Source organism: Brachycentrus maculatus, unplaced genomic scaffold (assembly GCF_059751285.1).
Source record: "Brachycentrus maculatus isolate JH-2025_06_01 unplaced genomic scaffold, ASM5975128v1 h1tg000238l, whole genome shotgun sequence".
In the NCBI taxonomy this organism is placed as follows: Eukaryota; Metazoa; Arthropoda; class Insecta; order Trichoptera; family Brachycentridae; genus Brachycentrus; species Brachycentrus maculatus.
In genome coordinates this window covers 1,608,803-1,634,435 of record NW_028280989.1, presented here as the reverse complement: position 1 = coordinate 1,634,435, position 25,633 = coordinate 1,608,803, and the positions used below count along the sequence as shown (strand labels likewise).

At 32.8% G+C, this 25,633-nt stretch overlaps 2 protein-coding genes across 5 annotated transcripts; both read right to left on the bottom strand.

Annotated features, from left to right (window-relative positions):
* Positions 1 to 627: 627 nt before the first annotated feature.
* On the bottom strand, positions 628 to 16,302 carry dre4 (SPT16 homolog, facilitates chromatin remodeling subunit dre4). Of its 4 annotated transcripts, XM_088264765.1 has the most exons (19): positions 16,124 to 16,302; positions 15,939 to 16,043; positions 15,488 to 15,646; positions 14,216 to 14,515; positions 12,346 to 12,761; positions 11,615 to 11,759; positions 11,108 to 11,270; positions 9,716 to 9,724; positions 9,393 to 9,632; positions 8,795 to 8,993; positions 8,036 to 8,274; positions 7,697 to 7,855; positions 7,191 to 7,404; positions 6,187 to 6,441; positions 5,274 to 5,424; positions 4,897 to 5,020; positions 4,282 to 4,492; positions 3,525 to 3,773; positions 628 to 1,754 (listed from the first exon to the last, which is right to left on the bottom strand). In XM_088264765.1, exons 1-19 carry the CDS (start codon positions 16,190 to 16,192, stop codon positions 1,748 to 1,750), a joined length of 3,414 nt encoding a protein of 1,137 aa, XP_088120891.1. In that variant the 5' UTR covers positions 16,193 to 16,302; the 3' UTR covers positions 628 to 1,747. The 4 variants fall into 4 exon arrangements, with proteins under 4 accessions (XP_088120891.1, XP_088120893.1, XP_088120892.1 ...); XM_088264767.1 differs by lacking the exon at positions 9,716 to 9,724; XM_088264766.1 differs by lacking the exon at positions 628 to 1,754 and having other exon boundaries at positions 3,521 to 3,773.
* Positions 16,303 to 20,897: 4,595 nt separating this feature from the next.
* Positions 20,898 to 25,577, bottom strand: Cox10 (Cytochrome c oxidase assembly factor 10). The gene is made up of 8 exons (XM_088264831.1): positions 25,376 to 25,577; positions 25,107 to 25,207; positions 24,753 to 24,975; positions 23,754 to 23,949; positions 23,287 to 23,462; positions 22,798 to 22,977; positions 22,270 to 22,404; positions 20,898 to 21,706 (listed from the first exon to the last, which is right to left on the bottom strand). Exons 2-8 carry the CDS (start codon positions 25,188 to 25,190, stop codon positions 21,414 to 21,416), a joined length of 1,287 nt encoding a protein of 428 aa, XP_088120957.1. The 5' UTR covers positions 25,191 to 25,207; positions 25,376 to 25,577; the 3' UTR covers positions 20,898 to 21,413.
* Positions 25,578 to 25,633: the final 56 nt, after the last annotated feature.

Genomic DNA, 25,633 nt, shown 5'->3' with positions numbered 1-25,633 from the left:
CCGGCCAGAAATGTTTTTGGCGGTTACACATACTTATCTTCAAATTCTTGAATTTTTAACACATAAATGTATTACTTTACGCTTAAAATTTACACCCCTGACACAATAAGCTGTAACTTGACATAAGAGATCATGACACCAGCAACGAGAAACATATGTAGCGTATGTAACATTTTGCACATGCTTTGCAGCATATTTCACTGTACGATAGTACCAAGTGAGATGAGATGCAGAACACGCCATGAACTGTTTCCAAATTTACAAATACATGAATGATCATACAATTTAAGGTAATCAAATTTATTTTGACCATAATGTAGAAAACATTTGGTCCCTGAATTATTTTTCATACAATATTTTTGATAAGTTGAAATAATATTTCCCCCTAAACTCAAATTTAGAATTAAAAAAGTGACAAAACTATCAATCGAGATATCAGTTTACTGGTTTCAAAACGTTCCCGTCTCTTCTTAAAAAAAATCATACTAAATTAACCTAATTTCAGTTAATCTGTTCTGGAAAATTAACCAAGGAATTGCTGGAAGATAATAAAAAATAATCAGAGTACTAAGGGTTAAATGATTATAAAAAACAATTTTCAGCGGGTGAAAAAATAAACAACAATGTATTAGACAATGTTTATTGTAAATTATGTAATTGAGTAATTTTCAACTGAAAATAAAATCAGTCTGAAAAACAAATCTGTAATAACGCTTTTACAAAAAACTTTCAACATATTTCACAAAACAAACAAGGTACATAAACAATGGTAAACACCAAAATTATTATTTAATTGTACATATTTTAAGTTTAAAATTATATTAATTAAGACGCATTACATATATTAACAGTTAGACGCATTACATACTGTAACGCCATCTGTATAATAAAGTCCACTTCACTTTGTTCAACTAACATCACGTGTTATTGTTTGCGGATAATGTAGCATTGAAACTGGGTTATAAAAAAGTAGAAGTGTTCAAAGGATTTAGGAATAAATCCATTCAAAATCCTATGTAATAGTTATTAATTCATCGTTAAATACCAGTAGGATTGAATGGATCAATATGCTGTTACCTCCATCATTCAAACTTTAAATATTTTTTTTAGTGCACCAATCACTAGTTACTTGCATATGCAAGTAACTGGTTGACCCCTTAGGTTAAAAAATGTAACCTAACTTACGTAACTTTAAATATTGGTCTTTATCAATCAATGATTAACAATTATTATTGCAGAGAACCGAGTTGCATTTCGTTGACCCTAAGGGGCTTTTATCTCGAGTCCTTTTTGAGTTCATGGCTAAAATTACAATGAAAACTAACCAGTTAACTACGTAGTGAAGATAACATTACTTCTGTACTTTTATTTCTATCCACTTCGCATTTCCAAACCGATTGTCGATCCGTATTGTCAAGTTAATGTTACCAAAAATTAAATTAAATAATCTTTATTTTTTACGGAATAGTGAAGTTAAAGAAGAAAAAAATATTGCAAAAAAAAATACAGATTAAGTATACATAAAAAAATAGCCTTTCTTAATTTGCTTTATTTACCATAACTGAAGATAATAAAGCTAAAAACAACATTATAGTCATGTTTCCACTTTTTCGAACTTGCCATAAGCAAGTGTTTACTGCATTCATTGTAATAGCAGAGAATAAATAGTTGGAATTTGTGTCATTAGTTGGATACTGGTACAGACTCCATTATTTTTGTTACTAGTTGATGTTTCAAGTGTGATGATTTATTTCCTGCAACAAAAGAAAAACAAATTTCAGCTCAGATTGTCTATGCGAAATCTCTCCAAATAAAAGCCTCAAAAAAACATATTTAACCTTTTAACCGCGTCAACTTTGTTCCTGAGAGACGCCCGTACGCGGCGGTATTTAGCCATTTTTAAAATGATTACTTTTATCATGTATTTAGTTAAGAAACGATTTATTTTCCTAAACAAAAACGTTCGATGGGAATCATTGTGCCTTTTTGGTACTCTATAATACACTTGTGTCACATTATTCTTGAAATATATCGTAATATAAACAAATAAGATCTTAACATAAATAAATCAAAGCACGTGTGTCACTCTTACCCACTGGCGATGCGTAGCGTCGAGAGTGAGACAGATATAGTGCATGATTATGGCGTGGACTAATTACCGACCGCAAGAAAAATCAGGGATCTGTTATTTTATTTATCCTTGCGATGTTACAAATTATTAGTCAGATATTTCAACAGATGTCATAAGGCCAAGGATCGACGTATTATTTTATCCAAAGTTCCACACCATGAAAAAATCCCTCCAAGTTGAACTGAGGTTTGAAACTTGGAAACTAAGTGAAAACACAAACGGTTATGTCAGCCGCGTGTGGGGAATGTTTTGTAAAAACACATACGGTTATGCGAGCCGCGTGGATAGAGTTAAAGATAGTATTTTTAATAAACAAATAATTAGCAATAACAAATTTACATATACATAATGGGATATATGTATGTGTTAGGTGTCAGCAATGGCTTTAGTTTAGGGAAATTAGACATCAGCCTCAATTTTTTTTTATATTTTAATTTTTTGGCATAAATTTTCCTCAGGACCCTAGAAATGTTCCCACCCTTCCGGTGTTTGCTCCACTAACTATCCCGCTAAATGTTTCCCTATTTGTGGTTTTTATTATTATTTTATGAGAAAATAGTCTAAGATAAAATTATCACCGTTAAATTATCTAGAAAATGCAATTAATTGACAAAAGATATATATTTTTTTTTTGGCCCAGACCTAACTTAAAGGTTGCAGTGTGAAAAGGTCTTACGATGAAGGACCCTGCAAGCTGTAAATCCTGAACTAATTCTCTCATAATAATAAAACTTGTTTTATTTTGTAGATAAATGCACTGAGATTAAATATTTTGTTGATCATTCTGTCACAGCTTTTATAGTTATGTATGTATCCAGTAAAGTGGGTCCAAAGGATATTTTTAAGAAAAAAAAAATTGTATGCATTGTAAAGGTATATTTCAGAGTTGTATCAAAATAAAATAAATACTGTTTTTTTAGATAATTGGTGGTTATTTTTGTCTTGGATAATTTTCTTGCGACTTTAACCGTTTTTGTGAAAAATGATAAAAACCACAAACAGGGACACATTTAGGGAGTTGTGGGGGGAGCAGACACACGAGGAATACTTATACCAAAAATTAAAACTATCAATTTTATTCCGAGGTTTTGACTTAAAATATGCTTAATTCGTGTGGACTACTTGTAAAAGCTGCCACAAAGGTGTACGATTCTTCGAGGGAGATAATAATAAATTTGGATAATTTATATAGTACCATTTTCGTAAAATACTACCTCAAGATAAGTTATAATGAATGGATTTTAATTTTATATTGTTTTATGCAAGGTGAGTAGTATGGATCAATACATACACTACTACAATATATTGATCCACACTAACATATTGATAAAAAGGCAAAGATAATTTTGCTACTTATACAAAGTAGAATACAATGAAGGCATCACAAACTCACTTGTGCTTCTTGGAGCTGTGGCCGTTCTTGTCTCTGCTGTCGTCGCGTGAGCGTTTGCGATCGTTGCTGGAGTGCGAGGACTTGGTGGGGCTGGAGTGGGAGGACTTGCTGCCGTGGTGGGACGAGGACCTGCCGCCGCCGCTGCTATGATGGGAAGAGGACTTGCCGCCGCTGCCGTGGTGGGATGAAGACTTACTGCTGCTGTTGTGTGAAGAGGACTTGTGATGTCGGTCTTTGCTTTTCGACGGACTGAGAAATTGTAATAAACATCACCGGTTAACTTGTACCAATATTTTGAGAACTTGATTCGCAACATATTCCGGGAAATTTCATATTTTAGGTTTAACCATCAAAAAATATTTCTTAAAAAGGTTAAATCAATTTTGACCATTTGCACAACAAAACAATCAACTGACTTAAAATTTGAAAAAAATCCTGTATAGCTAATTAATTTAGAAGAAATCAGAAGACATTTCAATCTTCATTAGAACGGTTGAAGAAAATCAAAATTACATGAAACCACATGTCCACTAATACAGATTTTTTAAACATTCATTTTTTAGCATACATATATGTTTTGTTTCTTATAGAGTTGATAAAATGTTGATTAATTTGATAATTTGCAAAGTATTCATCTATATTTAAAATAAAATAAACGGGACAGCTAAAATAAAAGTAAAATAGAGGTTTCACTACATTTATGCATTTATATGAGAGATTGCAATTCAAAAAAGCATAATTAACAGTTTCAACTGACCTGTGTTTGGAAGATTTATGATTGGAGGAGCTGGAGGCGTGCTTGTGCTTCTTGGGGCTGCGCTCCTCGTGACGGCTCCCCCCTCCCGCCCCGGGGCGCCCCTTGGAGCCCCCTTTGTACCCATCATCGTAGTTCCTCTCCTTATCTTCTTCTGCGGCTTCTCTTTCCAGATCCGACCAGTCCTTTCCTGATTCCTCTTCGGATCCCAATTCTATGTAAAAATTAATATTACAAATACAAAAAGATTTTACATTACAGTGGAACCTCGGATATGGGATTTCGGCATGTGATCAAACATTCAAATTACGAAGAAAAAACCCTATCAACAAAAATTTTGGGTTTCAAATAGGTCAATTACTTCACGGACTGAGATATCTGGGATATCAATACGGAAGAAATAAAACGGTTGCATGATTTTCACCAACAAATGATGACCGAGTAATATCATCAAAGCAGATGAAGGAAAGGACCAGTTGGTATCTGGTGCCTGCTATGTTGTCCTTGATGTTTAATGGCAGATTATGCATTTGAAGATCTGAACACATAATATGTGTGTGTGTGTGTGTGTGTGTGTATATATATACAGGTGTAGGTGTATAAATAAATAAAACAAACCTTCACTCTCATCGGAATCACTGGCAGATGCTTCCGAATCATACTCAGAATCATCATCCGATTCTTCTACTGAGTCCACATCTGTCGGATTGTACGCTTCATCTTCATCTTCACTGTCTTCTTCCTGAAATTAAAAAGATTTTTTATGTTTATTTGATTCTCTTGCTAAGATACATACAAAAATAAAAGTAATATTTTTATCAGGATTTATATATAAACATATATATTATATATACATCCTGATAAACTGTGAATCAAGAAGTTTGTCATCGGGTTTGTAGATTAAATTCAAGTAAGACTTAGCTGAAACTGTTAATAGTAAAATTTTGATTACATAATTTATTTTTTATATTAAAAATAAATGTGAGATATCTCACCTGCGCCCCTTTTCCTTCTTCATCGGATTCAGGATCGAGGAAGCACCAACCGCCAGTTTCAAAGAAGCCTTCAATATCATCAGTTATAGTTTTCATAACTTTGGTCCAGTTGAGTGATTGGATACCTTCCGAGTAGCGGATATCGCAGGAACTGAAATTGACAATAATTTCAATTGTATTGTGTGTTGCTGATAATTTTTTTGAGTAACCTGGTTTTACTCACAAATACATACCAACATATTACATATTCTGTAGGTGTTAAATATCAACATATTACATATACTGTAGGTGTTAAATATCAATCAGCTGATCAGTTTTATGAGTTATTTTGCACTTTTCACTTTTAAAATTATTACACAGTTTGTTCTAGTTTTTGTGCGTAATGTTAGAATTGCTTTCTAACATTACTTTCACAGTAAGAAAAAAATGACCGCCATATTGCTGTTCTAAATTGCCATGAAATGAAAATGTGTACATTCTTTCCCTCATCCGTAACCAATGGTGCAAAAGACACCACATTAAACTTGTGCAATGTTAAGCTGATTGTTAAATATGTGAAGGCAAGACCTCCAGGTCCAGAGTAATATTGGAGTACATATTATAAACATTCAGTTTAGTGAAAATTCCTAGAGAAAAGTCTCGAGTCTTGAAAAGAAAGTGTTCATAGAAATAAAAGTACATGTATTGTAAAAATAGTTAAACCCGTATTCAACCTTACATATAATATATTTAGCATTTTCTATTCAAACATACACCGTTTACATAAAACTAGTACCATTGAAAATAAAGTAGTTAAATTCCACGTTTTACCACAAGTTTTACAACATTTTATTACATTCCTTTCAAAATTTAAAATTTGATTTTACTGTATAATAATAATATATTTTTCAAAAAAATTAAAATAATGACTTACTTGAGCCACTCCTTAACATGATCCAGCATGTTCATAGGGATAGCGTTCACCATTCCGACCTTCCTCGAGTAATCCTTGAAAATGAAGATCATGTCGAAGTTCTTGAGATGGAACTGGACTCTCTCGAAGTGGACCAGTTCTACTTCCTCCAGGGTGATGACAAAAGGGGGCCACTCCGTCAAGTTTACGAGGGAGCCGCTGGTCGGCTGCAGTAACACGGTGCTGCGGAACGGGGCACCGGGGAAACCGAGCTCTCTAAACAAATAAATGTAATGTAGTTTCAACAACTAAGAGTGATACAGTATATGAGTATTTATTCCAAATGTATAGGTTGAAAAAACAATGAAAGGAGAGTTGAATAAAGTTTTAAAAAAAAAAACAAAATGTTGTATTTTCCATATTATTTATTACATATATTCAATCAAGACGCTCGACTGCGAAACTGACGCCGAGGGTTTGATTCCCGCCAAATGCAAAATAAATTCAAGAAAGATTTATTTTCGATTAGTCTGGGTATTTGTAATGTATTTTTCACATTTACCTTCCCTATCCTTTCTATCCCACCTGCAGACAAGCCTCTAATAGAGGCTTTGCGGGTTATTACCTTGATCTTTGGAGTTTATGAACAATTTAGTCTTCCTCTAGGTTCGTTGACAATAGTCAAATTATGAGAACAAAATTTTTGAAAGCAACATTAAGCATTTTTTTCATTAGCAGATCCATCTCTGAATGCTTGATTTATGTTTTGTGACGCTTGAACCGCGTTATGACCCAATTTGTATTCGTATAAAAAAAGTAAGTGTAAATTGCGTTTTATCTCCATCTGGTTTTGAAAAGATTTATTTTTAAATAAAATACAAACGAGCAAATGTTTTACAAAATGAACCTCTTCAAGACGCAGCTAAACACGCACTAAACACAAACTCCCGTTTCATTGTTTCCAACCTAAGAGTTCCGCTTGGTAAGAGCTTGTATGAGCTGTATAAAGCAGCTTAGTGCTTTACCTGTAAGGCGTGTCAAACTCGATTTCCTGCTTGGTCATGCCCTCTACCTTCTCGCAGAAGCTCTTGAAGGCGGTTTTGAGTTTGTGTCGCAACTCTCGCTCGCTCTGCTCGGCCGCCAGATCGTCCCTGTCGTGCATGTGCTGGTGCTTGCCCAGATCGGTGGTGATCTCTCCTACTTCTGTGTAGAACTGCACATCCACGTGTTTCTTTTTACCTGCGCACAATACGTACTCATCATTTATTTACAATACACTATTTGGTAGAATTTACTTTGAATATCTATGTTTAGAAGGCCTTTGCAATATCTTGTAAAATGCTATACATTGGCACCATTTTTACATTATTCTGTCCAAATACATTGTTGATCTGCATTTTTATAGTGAATAACATTCAAATCCTCCCTTTTGTAAAATCTTGATTTGGAAGAGTAATTTTTTCAATGAAATTGAATATTAAAAAAAATATGTATTATTATATTATTATTAAAAAGTTAATGGTAGAATTACCAAACATAATGGCATGCTTCAAGTGAAAATGAAGTAGAATGATCATTTCGCCATCACAGGGTTGGAAGTACGCATTCTTGATATTGTTGTATAATATGTCAACCTTGTCTCCACGCACTGAAGTGTAGCGGAAACCATTCACATGAGCTTCCAATGAACCTGAGGACAATAATATTTCATCATTAAGATAATGTACGAGGATGCATGGATTTATAAGTGCTCAATATGTACTAGAAACATGGCACATGCCAGTTACAAGTTGAATCGGATAAGCGGAAAATGGAATGCAGACAATCCCGTTCACGAGCATTAAGTAGTCAATTCAAAGTAAAAGCTCACCTGTCATTCTCTTAGTAACTATATTTGGCCTAATGTAAAGGTCTTTCAGTTTAGGGTTTCCTTTATTTTGTGACAGAACAAGTGTATCTTGTTTCACCAGATCTTCCTTTTCTCTTTCCTCAGCTTCTCTGGTTTTAAACTTCTTTTGAACTTCTTTGATCAATCTGAAGCCCGTGTTGAGATTGGAGGATGGGGGAGAGAGTTCACCAGGTTCCTTGGTATTTGTACTCCGGTATGTTCTGCGAAAAAGAAAACATTCGATCTTTCATTTTCCCCCACGGCATACTACAGATGACGTGCTAGATCTTTACCACAAAGTGAAGATGGTTTAGACAGAATAATACTAGCCTTAAACAAGCCTTAGAAAGAATAATATTATCCACTATAGATGTGCTATTCTTTAAAATATTAATCAGCTCGCAGTCGGATTGGGTACAAAAAATAACTAATTAATTTAAGACCAATTTGCCATAATTGAAAAATATATATTGCAATATTCTGCTTTTTCACTGTTTTCATTCAGAACTTTCAATATTTAAAAAAATGTCAATGATTTATTTAAAAAAAATAAAATAAATTACCTTAAAAAAAACAACAAAAATGACTTTTAGCACCCTTGGATTTATTTTTTAACCATTCCTTTGTTTTCAGAAGAGTAAAAAATTGAATTTAAACATTAAAAAAATGAACTTTACATTACCATTTCAAATTTCCAATGTATCTTTCAAAATAATTAAATATTTGTGATAGTCTACTAACACTTCCTTGACGAAGGTGGCATCCGGCTGTGTGTACTGGCCTCCCTCGTTCCGCCCCATGGTGGCCCCGGGGTGGAAGAAGTTGATACGCAGATAAGTGTAGTCGCCTTCCACCGACTGGGAGATGTTCTTGATGGTGGATATGTGGAAAGGAACGGGTACTCCGAATATAGGTAGAATTACCGTCTCGTATTTTCGATCTGGAATATTCGGAATAAAAAAAACATACATTAACTGATATTCAATTTACTCTGCATGTTTATTCTTTTTCTGACCATTATCCTTACCCAATGGTGCTTAGAGCACTGCACTTTAGATACCAGTCCAAGGTAATAAAATAAATATTAGAATGAAGAAATTACCAATCCAGGAAATCAAACCCGTTGCATTGATAGCCAAACACGCTAATCACTTCATTACAGAAATTAACAAACAACAATATGTTTAGAAATACTAAATAAAATTTGACCGGGGTGAATTAATTTTTTTTTACTGACTACAAAACCCATAAAAGAATTACAATTCTCAACAAAATTAACTTTTTAGAGTCAATATAAATAATTCAAATACTACAAGAAGTTAAGGTTTGATTAACTTACCAACGTAAAGTTTGAGCTCCTTGACTTCGGGTTCCCGGGGCATTTGACTGACTCCTTTATAAGAAATAGTATTTTTTCGCACTTTCTCGCTCTCCTTTCCTCCTGATTGTTTGGCGAGACGCTCCTTGGCTTTCTCATTAAGAGAGATAGCCAATTCTTTTTGATGTTCCTTCCTTTTTTCCTCAGAAGAATGCTCGGAACGCAGCTTGGACTCTATAACGGCTGTCCTCTTTCCACGACCTGTGTCAAGAGAAATGTGTGAATACGGAGAACACTAATGGAATATATTTAAGCATGCAAAGTAATGTACCCCTTCAACTAACCGCCATTTTCTTTGGATCCGATGAAGAATGATACATAAAACAAGAAAACACAAATTAGTTCATACATTCAGGTGTACATACACTGGAAAATAGCAGTTTATGACGGTATTAACACGGTATTAATTCTAAAAACATTTTGCATAAATCACTTTATGTGTACACTTAATTGCGTAATTAAGTTCTAACCCCATTCCGCCACACCTCGATTACTATTTTAAAACATAAACCAGTTCAATTAACACATTTGTGTACATCACAAGAATATAAAATTTTAATTTATTTATAAAATTTTTTTATTTTTTATTATTGGACATATCGCTCACTCCTTTCAAGAACGTCATAAATCAGAAATTGTCAATTTTTAGTTGTGCATGTTTTCGGAATGCCCAGAAAATGTATTATATCCCAGGAAAATAGGCATATTTTTAACTTAATATTAAAGTGTTGTTTTTGTATTTTTTACATATTTAAGTGTTGTTTTTGTATTTTGAAGAAAAGATATTGCTTAATTATTTTTTCAAATATACTAAATATTTTTCAAATGGAAAAAAAACCTTCAGGTTTTACCTAAAAAGATCTGTTGCACAGTAAAAAGTTCAATAAGTGGCTTGATATGTATTTATTTTTAATACATTGTATTATATTTTTAAGCTTTAAAAACATTCTCATGAAAAATCAAGTTTTTTGATTTATGACGTTCTTGAAAGGAGTGAGCGATATGTAACTTCCTCATCTGGTTTATGCGTTAAAAAGTTAAAATGTAAATTTATTTTCTTATGCACTGCATAGGAAGCTGATATAAAAGGTTATACATTCCTAAGTTATGTTTGTTTCCAATGTTTAACAATGATTTTAGTCACATTTTTTAACAATATCCTGAAGGCTATCCTTCAGGATATTTATACAGTAAAAAAATCTCAAATAAGCTCTATGGCTATATTTATTATATTGAATTATCTTTAAAAACAAAAAAAAACTATTGGTACACTAAGAGATATTTTACTGTGCGGCAGCATATGGGCGTTTGTCCACTACACGGAATTAAACGGAATTTTACCGTCCAGCACGTCAGTTAGCGTTTTAAAACGATGATTGGCTTAGATTGGTTTGTGCTTTTGTCCATCTTTCTTTGGATCGGAGCTCTTGATCGGTGCGTGAACATATTGCGCGTAAATTCGATCACGCTAAACTGTCGTAGTTGATTTCATTTTTACTGTCCAGACTGCTGGACAGTAAAATTCCGGGCAGTGGACAAGCGCCCTATCTGTGCCTAGTAAGCACAAGAATTACTGGAGTTACATTCAAAATACAGTATAATAACAATAGTAAATCATTAGTTGCCAAATCAGATGAAAGTGTTTTAAATCATTGTAGAAAAAATTATATATTCACCTAAAATTTCAGATTTATTTTCTTTCTCTTCTTCTTCTTCGTCGTCGTTTTCATCTTTTAAAAATATTCCAATATTTTTAATTTTCTTCTTAGACTGTGTTAATACTCCGGCTGGCTGATCTTCATTTACTAGAACCGTGTCTCCCAAAAACAGCGCATAAACCTAAAATCATTGCCATCTTTAGAATTTTCTATTAAAAAATATATTCACGCGGCCTAGTGATGTTCTGGAAGAATTATCGCTCTATTGCAAAAAGTAATATACCATGATAAGATGATATTAATTTGTCAAATCTCATTCTTCTTAAAATATACAAAAAAAAAAAACTTTATAGAAATGAAAAAGTTCAAAAAACAATATATTGTGCTGGGATAAACAAACGTTTGTAGTACCAAGTAGTGGCAGAGTTAGCTTTATGTCTCAGATGTAGTAAAACCGTTCAATAGCTTACATAGTTTGCTTGAAAAGTTACCAAAAATAATGTGAAATAGAAAAGCGGTACTAACCTTTCCTTCCTTCTCTGAAGCATCCTTATTGGTGAGGCCCGATAATCCAACATGAATGTTAAATATCATACCCTTTTTAGCAACAATGTTGGTTTTCGGCCCGATCACCATGGAACTTTCACGGAATTCTATTCCCATTCCAAACCTGAAACCAAAAACATAATCGCATTAAAAATATCACCATGCAAGTGACGATACAATTTGCTGGTGCAATATTATCTATTGTTGTGTGGCCAGATTGTAATGGTGGCTTTCTAGGACTGGCAATACTTTACATATCCTCACTTCTTATGCCCTTTTAGTTTCTTAATAAGAGGCCTTGAAAGGACGGCCATGACAGAGTGTACATTGAAAAGTGCGAGTTTTCTCAATAACCGGGTAATCGCCTATGACTGATATATATGATAGACTGGCTACATCTCTTTTAAATATACTACTCTATTAATGACGCTATGTTGTGTGAACTTAGTGATATTAAATCCCATCAATTTGAAATTATCAAGGAAACGGGTCATCTTCCGATTTCAATCCCATCCCATTAACTTACTCGTATCTGTGATATTGATGAAATCTTTATAACAACCCCATGCGGGTTAAATGTAGTATTTGTATATTTTACTTTATTTTGTTTAGCAAGCGCCCTCGAGGTAGTATTTTATGAAAATGGCACTCATTATTCAATTATTATTTAAAGATTTACACACTCAACAAGTTAACAAGTAAAATCTTACCCAAATGTTTTTATCAGAGAATCGACAAGTTTTGGCTTTTCTTTCTTAGCGTACGACAATCCCGCATCGTACACAGCGGACAACTTGACCCCGGCGACTAATTTCTTGCACAATTCTTCCTCTAGGCTGACCAGGAAGTTGTAATTGTCCTGCATCTCTTCAGTGGGGTTGACCAGCAGTGTGCGGATGATGTTGGAGCAGTAGGACTTGAAGCGGGCCCCGAGGCAGCAGACGATGGCCCCGAAGTGGAGGTAGTTCTTGTCGGAAGTGGCGCTGAACTTCAGGCTGTAGTTCCCTCCGGACTGTATGATGGGAGGGTAGCACATGTCAACAAGAGATGAGTCCACTCCGGTGACGTATTTTTTATCAGATATGGCCGAATCGACTCCCTCTGCTAATTTGGAATGTTTAACTTTCTGCAGAAAAAAATGAACAATACATTTTAGTTTATTTACAGATTTGGTGTTTAATTTGTAGAACTCCATTTTAATTTATATTTTAAATGTTAAAATCAAACACTGTTTGATATTCAATCGTCACAATAGTTTGAAAATGCCATAATTAGGCGAAACAATTGTCACGAAATTTATTTTTATGTGTTTTTTTAACAGTAATATACAAGTTAGTAGACAGAAAAATGAGTTTGATTTTAATATTCAACCGCTTCTGTGCCAAGAGCGAGATATCTCGCATTCTTGGCCGTGCCCAGCAGGCCGGCCATAGAAAAATAGCGAGTTTTCTCGCTTGTTTTTGAGCCTCTGTATCATACGTATGTCCCATTTTTTTTAAAATTTAAAACATGTAACACACAGAGACTTTAACTAATGTAACTTTAATAAATGTAACACACATTTATTGGGATGATTTTGTAGTAATTCACTAAACAGATGAAACTACAGTTTTCTGATATTATCGATTTTACAGAGATCCACTCACAAGCTTCGTTTGACAAACAATAGAGTCACTAAAATAGGGTTGTCAATTTTCGCGCGTATATCGCTAATATCTGTCGCGCGTCAATAATTTTATCATGATTTATTGATTTTTGTTAGTTTTTGATACTGGTGCGGAACAATTATCAATTTTTTAACTTGTTTGTGTGTTTTCTGTGTTGTTTGTACATTTCTTTACTGTGTTTTCCGTGTTTCAACTCTGCTGTGTGTTTTCTGTGTTTTTGATTTACGTGTTTTGAACAATATCATACATTAGAAGACTTTTAATTTTCTTTTCAAGGACAAAAATAAATAAAAAATTTAGTTTACAATAAAAAAAAATATCGATCTTAATACATATGTGACAAGTTGTGACAACCCTGACATTTTCTGAAAAATTTAAATATGTTTATATAAGTAAAGGGAAGCAAATACATCGCACATTGAATAAATTTGGTAAGTTATTTAATTATCCTTTCAAGGTGTAATGTTTTTAAGTTATAAAAATAAGATTTAAAAATTATTAAAAATTCACGGCCTGCTGTGCACAGCTACACTCCTACATACCGGCACTCAAAAGGTTAATATATAAAATATATTTTAGTGCACAAAAATATTCAATAGACTTTTTCATCGATAATATCATCAAATTCAAGATATTTTATGTAATATTTCAATGTGAAGTCAACCACAAATTATGATGAAATGCTTTATATATTTCTAAGTGCAATTAAATCAAGAAATATGTTGAGCATATTTATATATATTTTTATATAACCTGGGTAGGCATATACAATTTATTGTATTTTTTCAAAACTGCATGTTGATAACTGGAGTATTCACGTATGAGTGAAAATTGGTTAACATGCAGTTTGAAGGAAAATAAGCTCGATTACAAATTAACATCAAAATTTGAAAAAAATAAAATATAATATTACCTTATCTGAGTCAATTATCTCCATAATCTGATCTTTCAGGTACTTGGTGAATATATCCACGGTAACCATACAGGCCTTCTTCACGTTGAGCACCTCACTCTCCTCCTTGGGCCCCATGAGCTGCGCCATGGGGAGACTCACATCCAGGCTTTCTAGACTCTCCTTCTTCAGGGCATTCTTCCAGGCAACGAAGAACTCATCCGTATACGTGTCTTTCGCAAACACTCCCAATGTTTTCCCCTCTTTGGATTCTTTTATCGCTTCAATTAACTTTTCAAAATTTGCCTTGTCTTTATCATTCTAAAATCAATACACGGGCATATTGAGAACAATCAGTGATGGGATTGGAAATATTCAAGAACCGGTTCGCTCTTTAGGTACTACCCCTACCCCACCCCATTAAAAAAATAGTTTTTACATTTATTTGTTTTTTATTCTGCACATAAATAGAACATTCACATACTAACTCAGTATACTCTAATTATAATAGTAGGTACAGATTTAAAAGTCATTAAAAGTAATGAAACAATGTTATAGTGATTTTCTATCGCATTTTTTTAATAATAATAATAATAATAAAATTGGATAACTTATATAGCGCCATTTTCGTAAAAAAATACCTCAAGGGCGCTTCACTGTGAATGTGTAATCTTTAATGTATTAAATGTCTCCTGGCCATGTGAAGTTCCCAAGTTATAGAAAGGAAAACATTGTTTACTTGTACATTTTTTGAAGCGTATACTTTTCACAATATTCTTTTTACTAAGTGCAATAACCTAACTGAATTTTTCCACTATTTTTTTTCATCATTCCAATATTTTTTTCTCTTCGTGAGGTTCAAATATTTTTACAATGTGGCGCACCAAGTAAACCAAGCATGCTCTGATACATTATCTCAATCAGAATATTGTGTGACAACAAAGGGTTAAGGATCAGTTCCGCAAACTCCAAAAATTTTAGGCACGGCGATTGCGAACCGGCTGAATCCCACCAGTGAGAACAATACTTTCAAAAGGCATTATTAACCTTCATTTAGTAACATAATTACATATTGTGACATATTTAACAAAAGATTACCAGTATATAAAAGAAAGCACTGAAAAATTTGATGTTCTGTAGACTGACAAAAACATAAATAACATAGTGCAATGGTTTTCACTGTTTAAAAAAAAGGAAAAACGGTTGTTTTTCAGTGGCTTGTTTTAGAGAGAATATTATCGCAGCATTCAGATTTGTTGGTCGAGTAATAAAATAATGTAAAGCATTACTTACCCTATCTCTTGTTAGCAATTTAATTTGTGGAATATCTTCTTCTTTGTGTTGATCAACTTGTTTCATAAACTCTATCTTCTTTTTGCTGGCTAGGAATAGGATACATTTTTCAGTTAATACTGTCACGGTGTCTGACAACTCATATCCATATAACCAGATCTGAAAAATTTATATTGCACAAACCGTCAGAACTCTTCTTCAACTATATTTATTTTACATAATTAAAATTATACCGTGAAAAACTACGAAACAAGTTTGTACTTGAAGTTGAGATTTATAAAATAACAATATGAAACATAGCCAAAATTATGAAAGTGAGGATCGTAGAATCATAAGCACATCAAACATGTGTAATTCAAACGATACAACGCTGTATATTTTTGGTTGAAAAAAAAATAAGGATGTTAAATGACTTAAGCTATTGCATAAAACAAACTATTGAATGTCATACATGTAAAGATGCTGATTTGCTGTAAAGAGTGTCCTCATCGACGCCGAGAGCTATTACAAAGCAATCCATCTTGGAAAGAGGATCATCAGGTGTAGATTCGGCATTCTGTAAGGTAAAAACCACATTTTTAAGATGTCAAAACGCAACACATTATTATTGTTCACTGCATCCTAACGCTTTCTGACCTTCCATGCCGCGTACAATCGTTTTAAACGGCGAAAAAATGTTTCCTTGTCTAAACCTATAGAAGACATATTGGAATAATTAAATCAACCAAATAAATACGCGTAAGTTTCGCTAAATAAAACCGCGTTTCCCGTCTGCTCAACAATCAACAACACCATACAACAAAAATGGCGGTAATGGCGGGATTCACATGTTCGAAAATGTACCTGCTATTATAAACAGTTAGGGAAGTACTTGATTACTTATGCTATAATTTGGGGTAGATTGTTATTTTTTTAATAAAGATTCATCTAATTTTGTGATACTAAGCTTTCGTGCAACATTTAAAAAAAAAAATTAAAATATACATCTCACAGAAAAAATAAATACAATCTTGTTCCATCAAACCGTCGTTTTGAAATCTTCTCAAAATGTCAAATATGACTTCATCTAAATCAATTTTATGGTTAGCTCCATGGCTACAGTCGAATTAGTTTTGTAATATTTTTGTAACATTACATGTATGAGATTTTTAGGGAATCTATCTTCTTTTCCCATCCCTCAAGGAAACTGTAGGTTAGCTCATTAATGCATAGCTTATTACCGTAGTCCCATTTTTGCGAAAAATCACCTCGAATTGTTTTACAATTAACCTCTAGACTAGAATCCATGATAAGTGGAAGCATAATATCCTATTATATACACATATGCAGGTCCAGGATCCCATTACCAGCGGGTTCTACTCCTTGCCAGTATATGATTGATATCCACATGCATGTTATTTTTATAAGTTTGTATCAATGTAATATCCACAATTGGTCTCTGTTAAGTGATAAAGGGTAATGAATAATAATTGTCAGGAAAACATCATGTCAATTTTATTTTATTGAAAAATAAATATATTTACAACTGTAAACAAAATAACAATAGCATTAAGTTATAAAATCCGCAGTTGAACCCCAAGGCTGGGATTTGATATATAAGTAAACAGATCAACTATGTAGTGTAGATGACTTCAACTTTACTTCTGGACATTTATTTCTAATATCTTTTGGATTTTTAAACTTAATTTAATGAATGCCTCACTAAAAAAACTATTACAAGACAATAATTTAACATTATAATAATATACATATCTTTTAAATACCAATAATAATTTTAATAAAAAACAATTATTAAAAAAGATACATCATAAAACAAAGTTTGTAATATAAAAAGACAAACTACATTGATAGGCAGTGAGAAATTTATAGGTACATAGATTATATGAACAAAAGAGACATTGCAACAAGAACAATCTCTGGTTATCTTTATTTTGGTGGGGTGACATACTTTAAACACTTCTTGTGGACTATCTAGCAGTCATATTTTTTATTTTAAAATTAATATGATAAAGTACAGCAACATTGTACAGTTTCGGTATAGGTATGTCATATAGATGATTCATAACATTTTGTATGTAACTTGTCCCTTTTTCGAATACTTGTTATTATGCCTCTTGCGATCCAGGGTGTTAAAAAGAACTATTTTAATCATCTACACTACAAAGTTAAAGCATTAACTTATGGAATTCCAGAGCAGATGAAAACATGTAAAAAAAAAACCATAAGAATATTTGTAAATTTTTAATGGTAGCTAATTTTTTTTGTTTCAATGTATTTATATAATTAACAAAGCAAAAAAATAGCATAGAAAATCATAAACACTAATACAAAATACGTAATTGCAACTGTAAATGAAAGAAGAAATTTAAGATAATTCTGATTTGAAATACGGTTTATTATAATTATATAAATAACATTTTATATGCCTATGCCGAGGAACACAGTGATGCAATGAGTCATATTTATGGAAAAACAACACTTTGAAATCCATATTGTATTGTAAGTGATTACTGATAATTGCCAACAATTGTTGAGTACACACAAAATAAACAGTAATAAAAGTTTTTTTCTGTTGTCAAAATTTCTTGGATCTACAAAATAAAAAAAAATGCATAATACACTTTCCTCTATACAACAAAAACATAAGTTTTATTTATAAACATTTGCTAATTCATAGCATAAAAACACTATTCAATTATGTGTGTGTGTATGAATATAATTTACTTAATTTTTCTACGCTCTTTAATGGCATTTAATAAGGCTAAATGCATAAAAATATGCAGTGAACAGAACAGGATGCCACACTATTCAATCATATATAACCTTTATTCATATTTTCTCAACAAGTGTTATATTGAAATATACAAATTAATTCCTATGTGTTTGTATCTAGTCAAAAGAAAACAACACAATAAGCATTTTTAATAACTATTAAATTAACTTTAAAATGCTTGAGGTTAAAAAATATAAATAATAAAAAAGAGTTTGATAAAAGAACAGAAAATATAATATTGTGTTCAATGATAAAAAGATTTACATTTTATAAAATTAAATAATATACAGTAGAATCGCGATATAACGAAATCCAAGGGAACAAAAAATATTAATTCGTAATAACGAATTCCCACATATAACGAATTTTTTTAAATCATACTTAGTATGTATATGTTGCGCGCCGTTGCAAAAAATGTTGCGCGGCTTTTCAAAAAGATCGCAAGTTCTGCAAACAAAGGAGAAGGGGGCCATAGGGAACTGAATATCTACATATTTTCACTAGTTTTCTTATTAACCTTACGGTGATAAAAGTGCCGCGGGAATCGATGATACTCGTATGTATTTTGTACACAATATGAGAATGTGATTTTAAAACAGGAAAAACGTAAATATTCATAGTTGCTTTTACTGGCCATATTTAAAGTTGAAATATAACAATTTTGTAATGTTGGGTCTGGTAAATATGCATCTGAAAATGAGAATAATAACATCAAATATAATAATAATAATATCACAAGTAGCCGCCAAAGCCGGGAACGAGAATGGCTTGCGCGCTACTGACGGCCAGTGTTGTCAGACGTCAAAGAGTAGTTTTCGATATTGAGATTGCGAAATTACGAAATTGCGAAATTACGAGACGGCGAAAAAAATTTTTTTTCCAAAATTTACGCGATGAATTTTTTTTCGCCGTCGCTAAAAATTTCCTAAAATCCGTTAAAATTCCGTTATAATCCTTCAAATTCCGTTTGATCTCTTTATTCCTTCAAAATCCGTATAAAACGGACAAATTCGTATTTGTCCAAATTGTCCGTCATATTTAATATTCCTAGTTGCTTTTATTGGCCATATTTAAAGTTTAAATAAAACAATTTTGTAATGTTGGGTCTGGTAAATGTTATTCATAATGTCATTCATTTGCAGCGACGGAAATAAATAATTTGTAAAAAAATCGGGAATCAAATCTTAACATAAAATCGTAAAAATACACAAACGTTTCTGTGTTTGCGCGTGTGGCGTGCTTTGTAAGTATGCGTGCATGTCGTACGTCGTAACACGTTACTCCGCTAGTCCAATAGTGTGCAGATTGTCTTACCCGACACTACGCCCCACTTAGGGCGCTTGTCCACTACCCGAAATTCCGTGTAATTTTACTGTCCGGCACGTCAGTTAGCGTTTTAAAATGACGATTGGCTTGGATTGGCTTGTGCTTTTGTCCATCTTTCTTCGGATCGGAGCTCTTGATCGGTGCGTGAACACGTTGCGCGTAAATTCGATCGTAAAATCGTCGTTTTAAAACGCAAACTGACGTGTCGGACGGACGGTAAAATTATTCCGTGTAGTGGACAAATGCCCTTACGATGTAGATAAAAGACGGATGCAATTTGAGGATTATTATTGTCAACAGAATCATTTCATTGAGATAAAAAGATGGATTGTAATTTGAGAATTATTATTGTCTACCATTGAGATAAGCAGGTGGACTGATTATGGGAGAGAATATACTTGAGAATATTTATGGCCTACAGAAATAATTTCATTGAAATAAGAAGAGAGATTATAACTACTTCGCCTACTTTCAAAATCCGCCAGATCCATATAAGTCGATTTTACAAAAAAAATCCAAATTCTCCGGATAACATTTATGTTTCAAAGATTTGTTTATCTTTATATAAAATATTTTAAAATAGAGAATTTTCTCATTTTTTTGGAAAGTTTTTCAGTACTCAAAAAAAAACACGAGACACAAATCGATAATGACGTCATCTTAACTTTTGACCTATCTCCGCTCTCTGATTGACGGATATGGGTCAGAAGGCAAGTTTCATGAATATATCGGAATTTGAAATACAACGCTGTTTTTAAGTATTTTTTAGCGGGGTTTTCAAGTATTTAAAAATTTTGAACAATAAAAACCACAACTGGCATTCCGATAGAGTATTTATTTTAAAATCTTATAAAACTGGATCTAGCGAATTTTGAAAGTAGGCGACACAACTAAAGAATTATTATTGCTAAAGTAAATCATTTCACTGACTCATTGACTCTAATTACTAATTACTCAAGCTGATGGGATATTGTATTGAATTACTTTTAAAAATCGCCATAAAACCATCCGCATGCGGCGGCGCGGCTTGAATAATTTTATCTTAATATTTTTTATTTCCGCGCGGCGCCGCGGCGGCGCGGCTTTGAAATATTTTTATCATAACATTTTTTATTTGTTATAAATTTACTTAAATGTATTGGCACTTTTTCGTACGGGACAAAAGTGATTTTGTTGTACATAATAACGGGATTTCGTTATATAAATGCATTTTTGTATGAAAAATTAGTTTTAGGGAATAAATTTGGTTTTTTTTTTCGATATACGTCATTTTTCGATATATCGCGATTACTTATATCGCGATTCTACTGTAATACATTCTTCTTAGGACTTATTTTACTAAAAATGGTAACCTGTGACACATTTAGTTGAGAAAATTACATTCCAGGATTTAAAAATGAATGGAGATTTTAGAAAATCAAATGTAGATATTTCATTGGGTCTAAGCTGTAAACGTCGTTAGTGTCCAACAAAGAAACTAAAGCCACAAACAGATGCAAATTCTAAGATGAACATTTACTTGTATTGTCATTTGCTAAAGTCACAAAAAAAGTTTAATTACATAAATGAATTATGCAAAGAGGTTAGGAACGGTCAATAATTGAGGTCAATTTGGTTCAGGTCAATTTTTGACATTGATTCCATAGATTTGGATTTCGTCTAAACTTGCCTAGAAGACCTATGTCTATTTTATCACTCTTTATAACAAAATATGTGAGAATAAAGAATCTTTACTTCATCTAAACTACATATTTTGGTTATAAATAATGTACATGTATAAATTAAAGTAATTTTTGCCTACATTATTTAACTAAAATCACAATTAGTTCAAAGTATATTTGAACGTGTGGAAACTACTTCCTCTGTTCCAGAAATAAGTAAATCATCCTGAGCCGTTACTATGGGTCCCCGGGGTAATATTGATTTAAATTTCTTCTCTGGATTTATAATTCCTTGCGAAGAGATAACTTCTTTGGAGGCTGATTCTGGAATATCAGCACTGGAGCTCCAATGCTTTTTATTCACCAGAAAGAGAAACATCAATGCGGGAAGATGAATAAGAGAAAACCGGAAAAGTTTTCGCGAACTGTTGCTATCTGATTTTTCATTGAATTGCCAGCCTGTAAAAAAACACTGTGTTCAAAAATATAAAAAAACAACATGTTCTTTTTTTTCTGGAGCGTATCTGGCCTTATGAAGTTATCAAATTATTAACCTGTAACCGGGCGGGACGCATAAATATGTCAAACGTAAACAATATCGGGTACGGGTAGAACATATGAATACATCCTTGAAATATATGTTGCGCCCTGGAACGGGCGGGCCGTATATTTTTCGAACAACAAAGGTATTAGTCATCCATACATGTCTCGACATGAATTTAAGACACGGAGTGAATCAGTATCATTTCGCTATTGAGAGTGGTAGACGTGTTCTGGGTGAGCAGTGATGGGTACGTACTTACACTTACCTACCTATTTTCGCACCCGTTACAAGTTGGGTAATTGGACAGCGGACCGCCCGGTTAACAGGTTAAGAAAAATATTATTATGTAAAAAAAAAAAAAAATACAATTATTAATTAAAAAAAAAGGAAAAATGTATTTGTATTTTGTTCTAAATATATTTTGTAGGCAGCCTGTTATTAAATAAAGTAATCAAATTTCTAAATAAAGTGTACATACCTAAGTACATAAAGTATCCATTCAGGGGTAGGGATTCTAATGCAAACCATGTATTGGTCACATCCAGGTACGGGGCGGCACAACAAGCAGCCGTGATGATGGCCGTGTGTCGAAAAGCAACTCTTCGGCAAAGCGCTAAGAAATTATCATTTTTCATTAGTTATATGTCATTCAATTGTAAATTATTGTAGAACGGCTAATATTTTGAAGGTAAGTACATTTTTGTGACCCTTATCTGCGACTGCATATGACACGTAATTGGATAGACACAATTTTGTGAAAATATCTATGTGAAAAGAAGGTATGAACACACATAAACAGAATATTTATAGAGTTTTTTCATCGCATTAAGGAGATTCACAGTGTATCGTAATAAATTTAATGAGAATATATATTTTTATTTAAACCAATGGATTTTAAAATAACTTAATATTTTCTATGCATTCAGCACTTAAAATAGGTGCCATGATAGATTATCATATGGATTATAGATTATAGCCTTTTGGTACAATTATATTGGACTATTACCTGGATCAGTAACAGCCATCATTCTGTATCCAGCTCTTGAATAGTCTGGGCGGAGGTTCCACGAGAGGGCATTGAAGTGAGGGAACTGCCAGGAGTACAGCAATAAGCCTAACAGCCCGGCTCCAACTCCCAGAGAGCCATTACAGGCTGCCCAGCCCATTAAAGGAGGAATAGCACCAACTGTTGAATATAGAAATAAAGTAACATTTAAATGCCACAATCTTGTCAAACAATACTATTGTGCCAGGTATTCCTTTCCAGAAGAAAGTTAAAATATTGAAATGATTTTTTATTATGTGTTGTATTATAATAGTGTGACAAAAAATTATATTATAATAAAGGTATTTTACCACATACATAATATCTTTTCGTAAACTGTGGATCTATCTTTGAATGCTAAATTCTGCATGCTATTTTTAGCAGTATTTACTTTTGTGATTAATGTCTGCATACAAAATACTCATTACGATAGTTAGTTAATTTACTCACCACAAGAGCCAACCCATGTGTTGATAATTGACATGCGTTTTAGAGGTGTATAAACACAAGTGTAAAGAACTAGATTTCCTGCTCCCAAGCACGCTGTCAGGCCATTTACACCAAAGTAGAGAAGACTTAAGCCGGTAGTGGCACTCAATGCAGCAAATGACACAGCGTGGTAAGGTCTGAAAACATGATTTGACTTTTAAAACATTGTGTGACTTTTATATGAAGATATATATATATATATATATATATATATATATATATATATATATATATATATATATATATATATATATATATATATATATATATATATATATATATATATATATATATATATATATATATATATATATATATATACAATATTGTACTTATGGATTATCCATGCTTATTGGTGCAACGGCATTTATTGTAAATTATACAAATTTGAGTTAAGCTGTCTTGCGATTCAAAGAGCGAGTACTTACAAGAGCAAACCACGCACTAGAACTCGATTTTTGGTTCTAGACATTTGAGCATCAAAGGGCACTTCGAAAAATTGATTGATGGAGTTGGCAGCACATGATACCAAACCAGTTCCAACGGAGCACAGGGCAAATGTTAGAGGATCAAACGGAGCGGGAGCTAGCGCATATCCCGCCATAGATGTTATTACCACCAAAGCTGAAAATTAATTGAAATTCGATTTCACAACACATTATAAATCAGTAAAATAGAATGTTCATTAACTTACTTGCTAAAAATATAAAGACTATGCACAACACAAAGCACACTTAACCGGATCCACGCGGCTCGCATAACCGTATGTGTTTTCACAAAACATTCCCCGTATGCGGCTGACATAACCGTATGTGTTTTTACTTTGCTCCAAGTTTCGAACCTCAGTTCAACTTGGAGGGATTTTTCATGGTGTGGAACTTTGGATAAAATAATACGTCAATCCTCGGCCTTATGACATCTGTTGAAATATCTGACATAATAATTATAATAATAATAATAATAATAATACTGAATAATTTGTAACATCACAAGGATAAATAAAAGAACAGATCCCTGATTTTTCTTGCGGTCGGTAATTAGTCCGCACCATAATCATGCCCTATATCTGTCTCACTCTCGACGCTACGCATCGCCAGTGGGTAAGAGTGACACACGATGCGTGCTTTGATTTATTTATGTTACGATCTAATTTGTTATATTACGATATATTTCAAGAATAATGCGACACAAGTGTATTAAAAAGGCACAATGAATCCCATTGAACGTTTTTGTTTAGGAAAATAAATCCTTTCTTAACTAAATACATGATAAAAGTAATCATTTAAAAAACGGCAAAACACTGCCGTGCACGGGCGTCTCTCAGGAACAAAGTTAACGCGGTTAAAAGGTTAATGTATATTGCCACTCTTATATATACATATATCTTTTTGGATTAAAGAGTAAGTAAAACCGGAAAGTATATTTACATGTGAGTCGTATTTTAGACAGCATCAGACAGTACTGCCCAAGTTTTCCTGCTTCTAATAAAGGAGTTTTTTGCCATTGTTCTTCTGGTGGAGCGTCTTTCTTCGGTGCTTTTATGACAGCTGGTTCATAGCTCGATGCTCTAAAGCTATTGGTTAGAAACACATTTCTGTTTAATGGTGTGCTCCATCCAACTAAAAGTGGTTTCAGTTTTATCCCATGATGCTGTAATTAAAATTGAAATATGAATACAATATCAAAGTAGATGATTAACATTTTCAAAACGAACTATTTACTGACTTTAAAAGTCAATTAGACATTGGAAGAAAAAGTAAGAATATAAAAAAAAAACTTACGTTATTATAATTGATTCTACTGAAATTAACTAAAGCAGCTCGACCACATAGACCACAGTTTTTATATAATGGTAATGACATCATGTTGACAGCATTATAACCTGAAATAGCAATACAAATAAACAACAAACGTTGCATACGATATATTTTTAGACAATAAACATAAAATACATCATAAATTGAAGTTTGTGGCAATGTATTTACAAATTAAATGTTATGTAAAACATGTAAGCCATAACCTAAAATACAAATGCGAGATAAGTACTTACTATGTCAACATGGTGCTGAATGAAAGTTGTGTTATTATATATCGGAAGTAAAAGAATAGAAAAGACCGGATTGTTTTATAAAACATTTACAGAATATCCATTAAAAAAACACAAACCGACATGACTAAATAGACGTGCCCCGGGACTCTTAATACCGAAAAAATTAAAAGGAGAAATTTTCGGTTTTGACATTTCTCTTCAAAATCTCGATAGAAGTTTACATATCTATGACTGTGGGTACTTTACATATAATAGCAA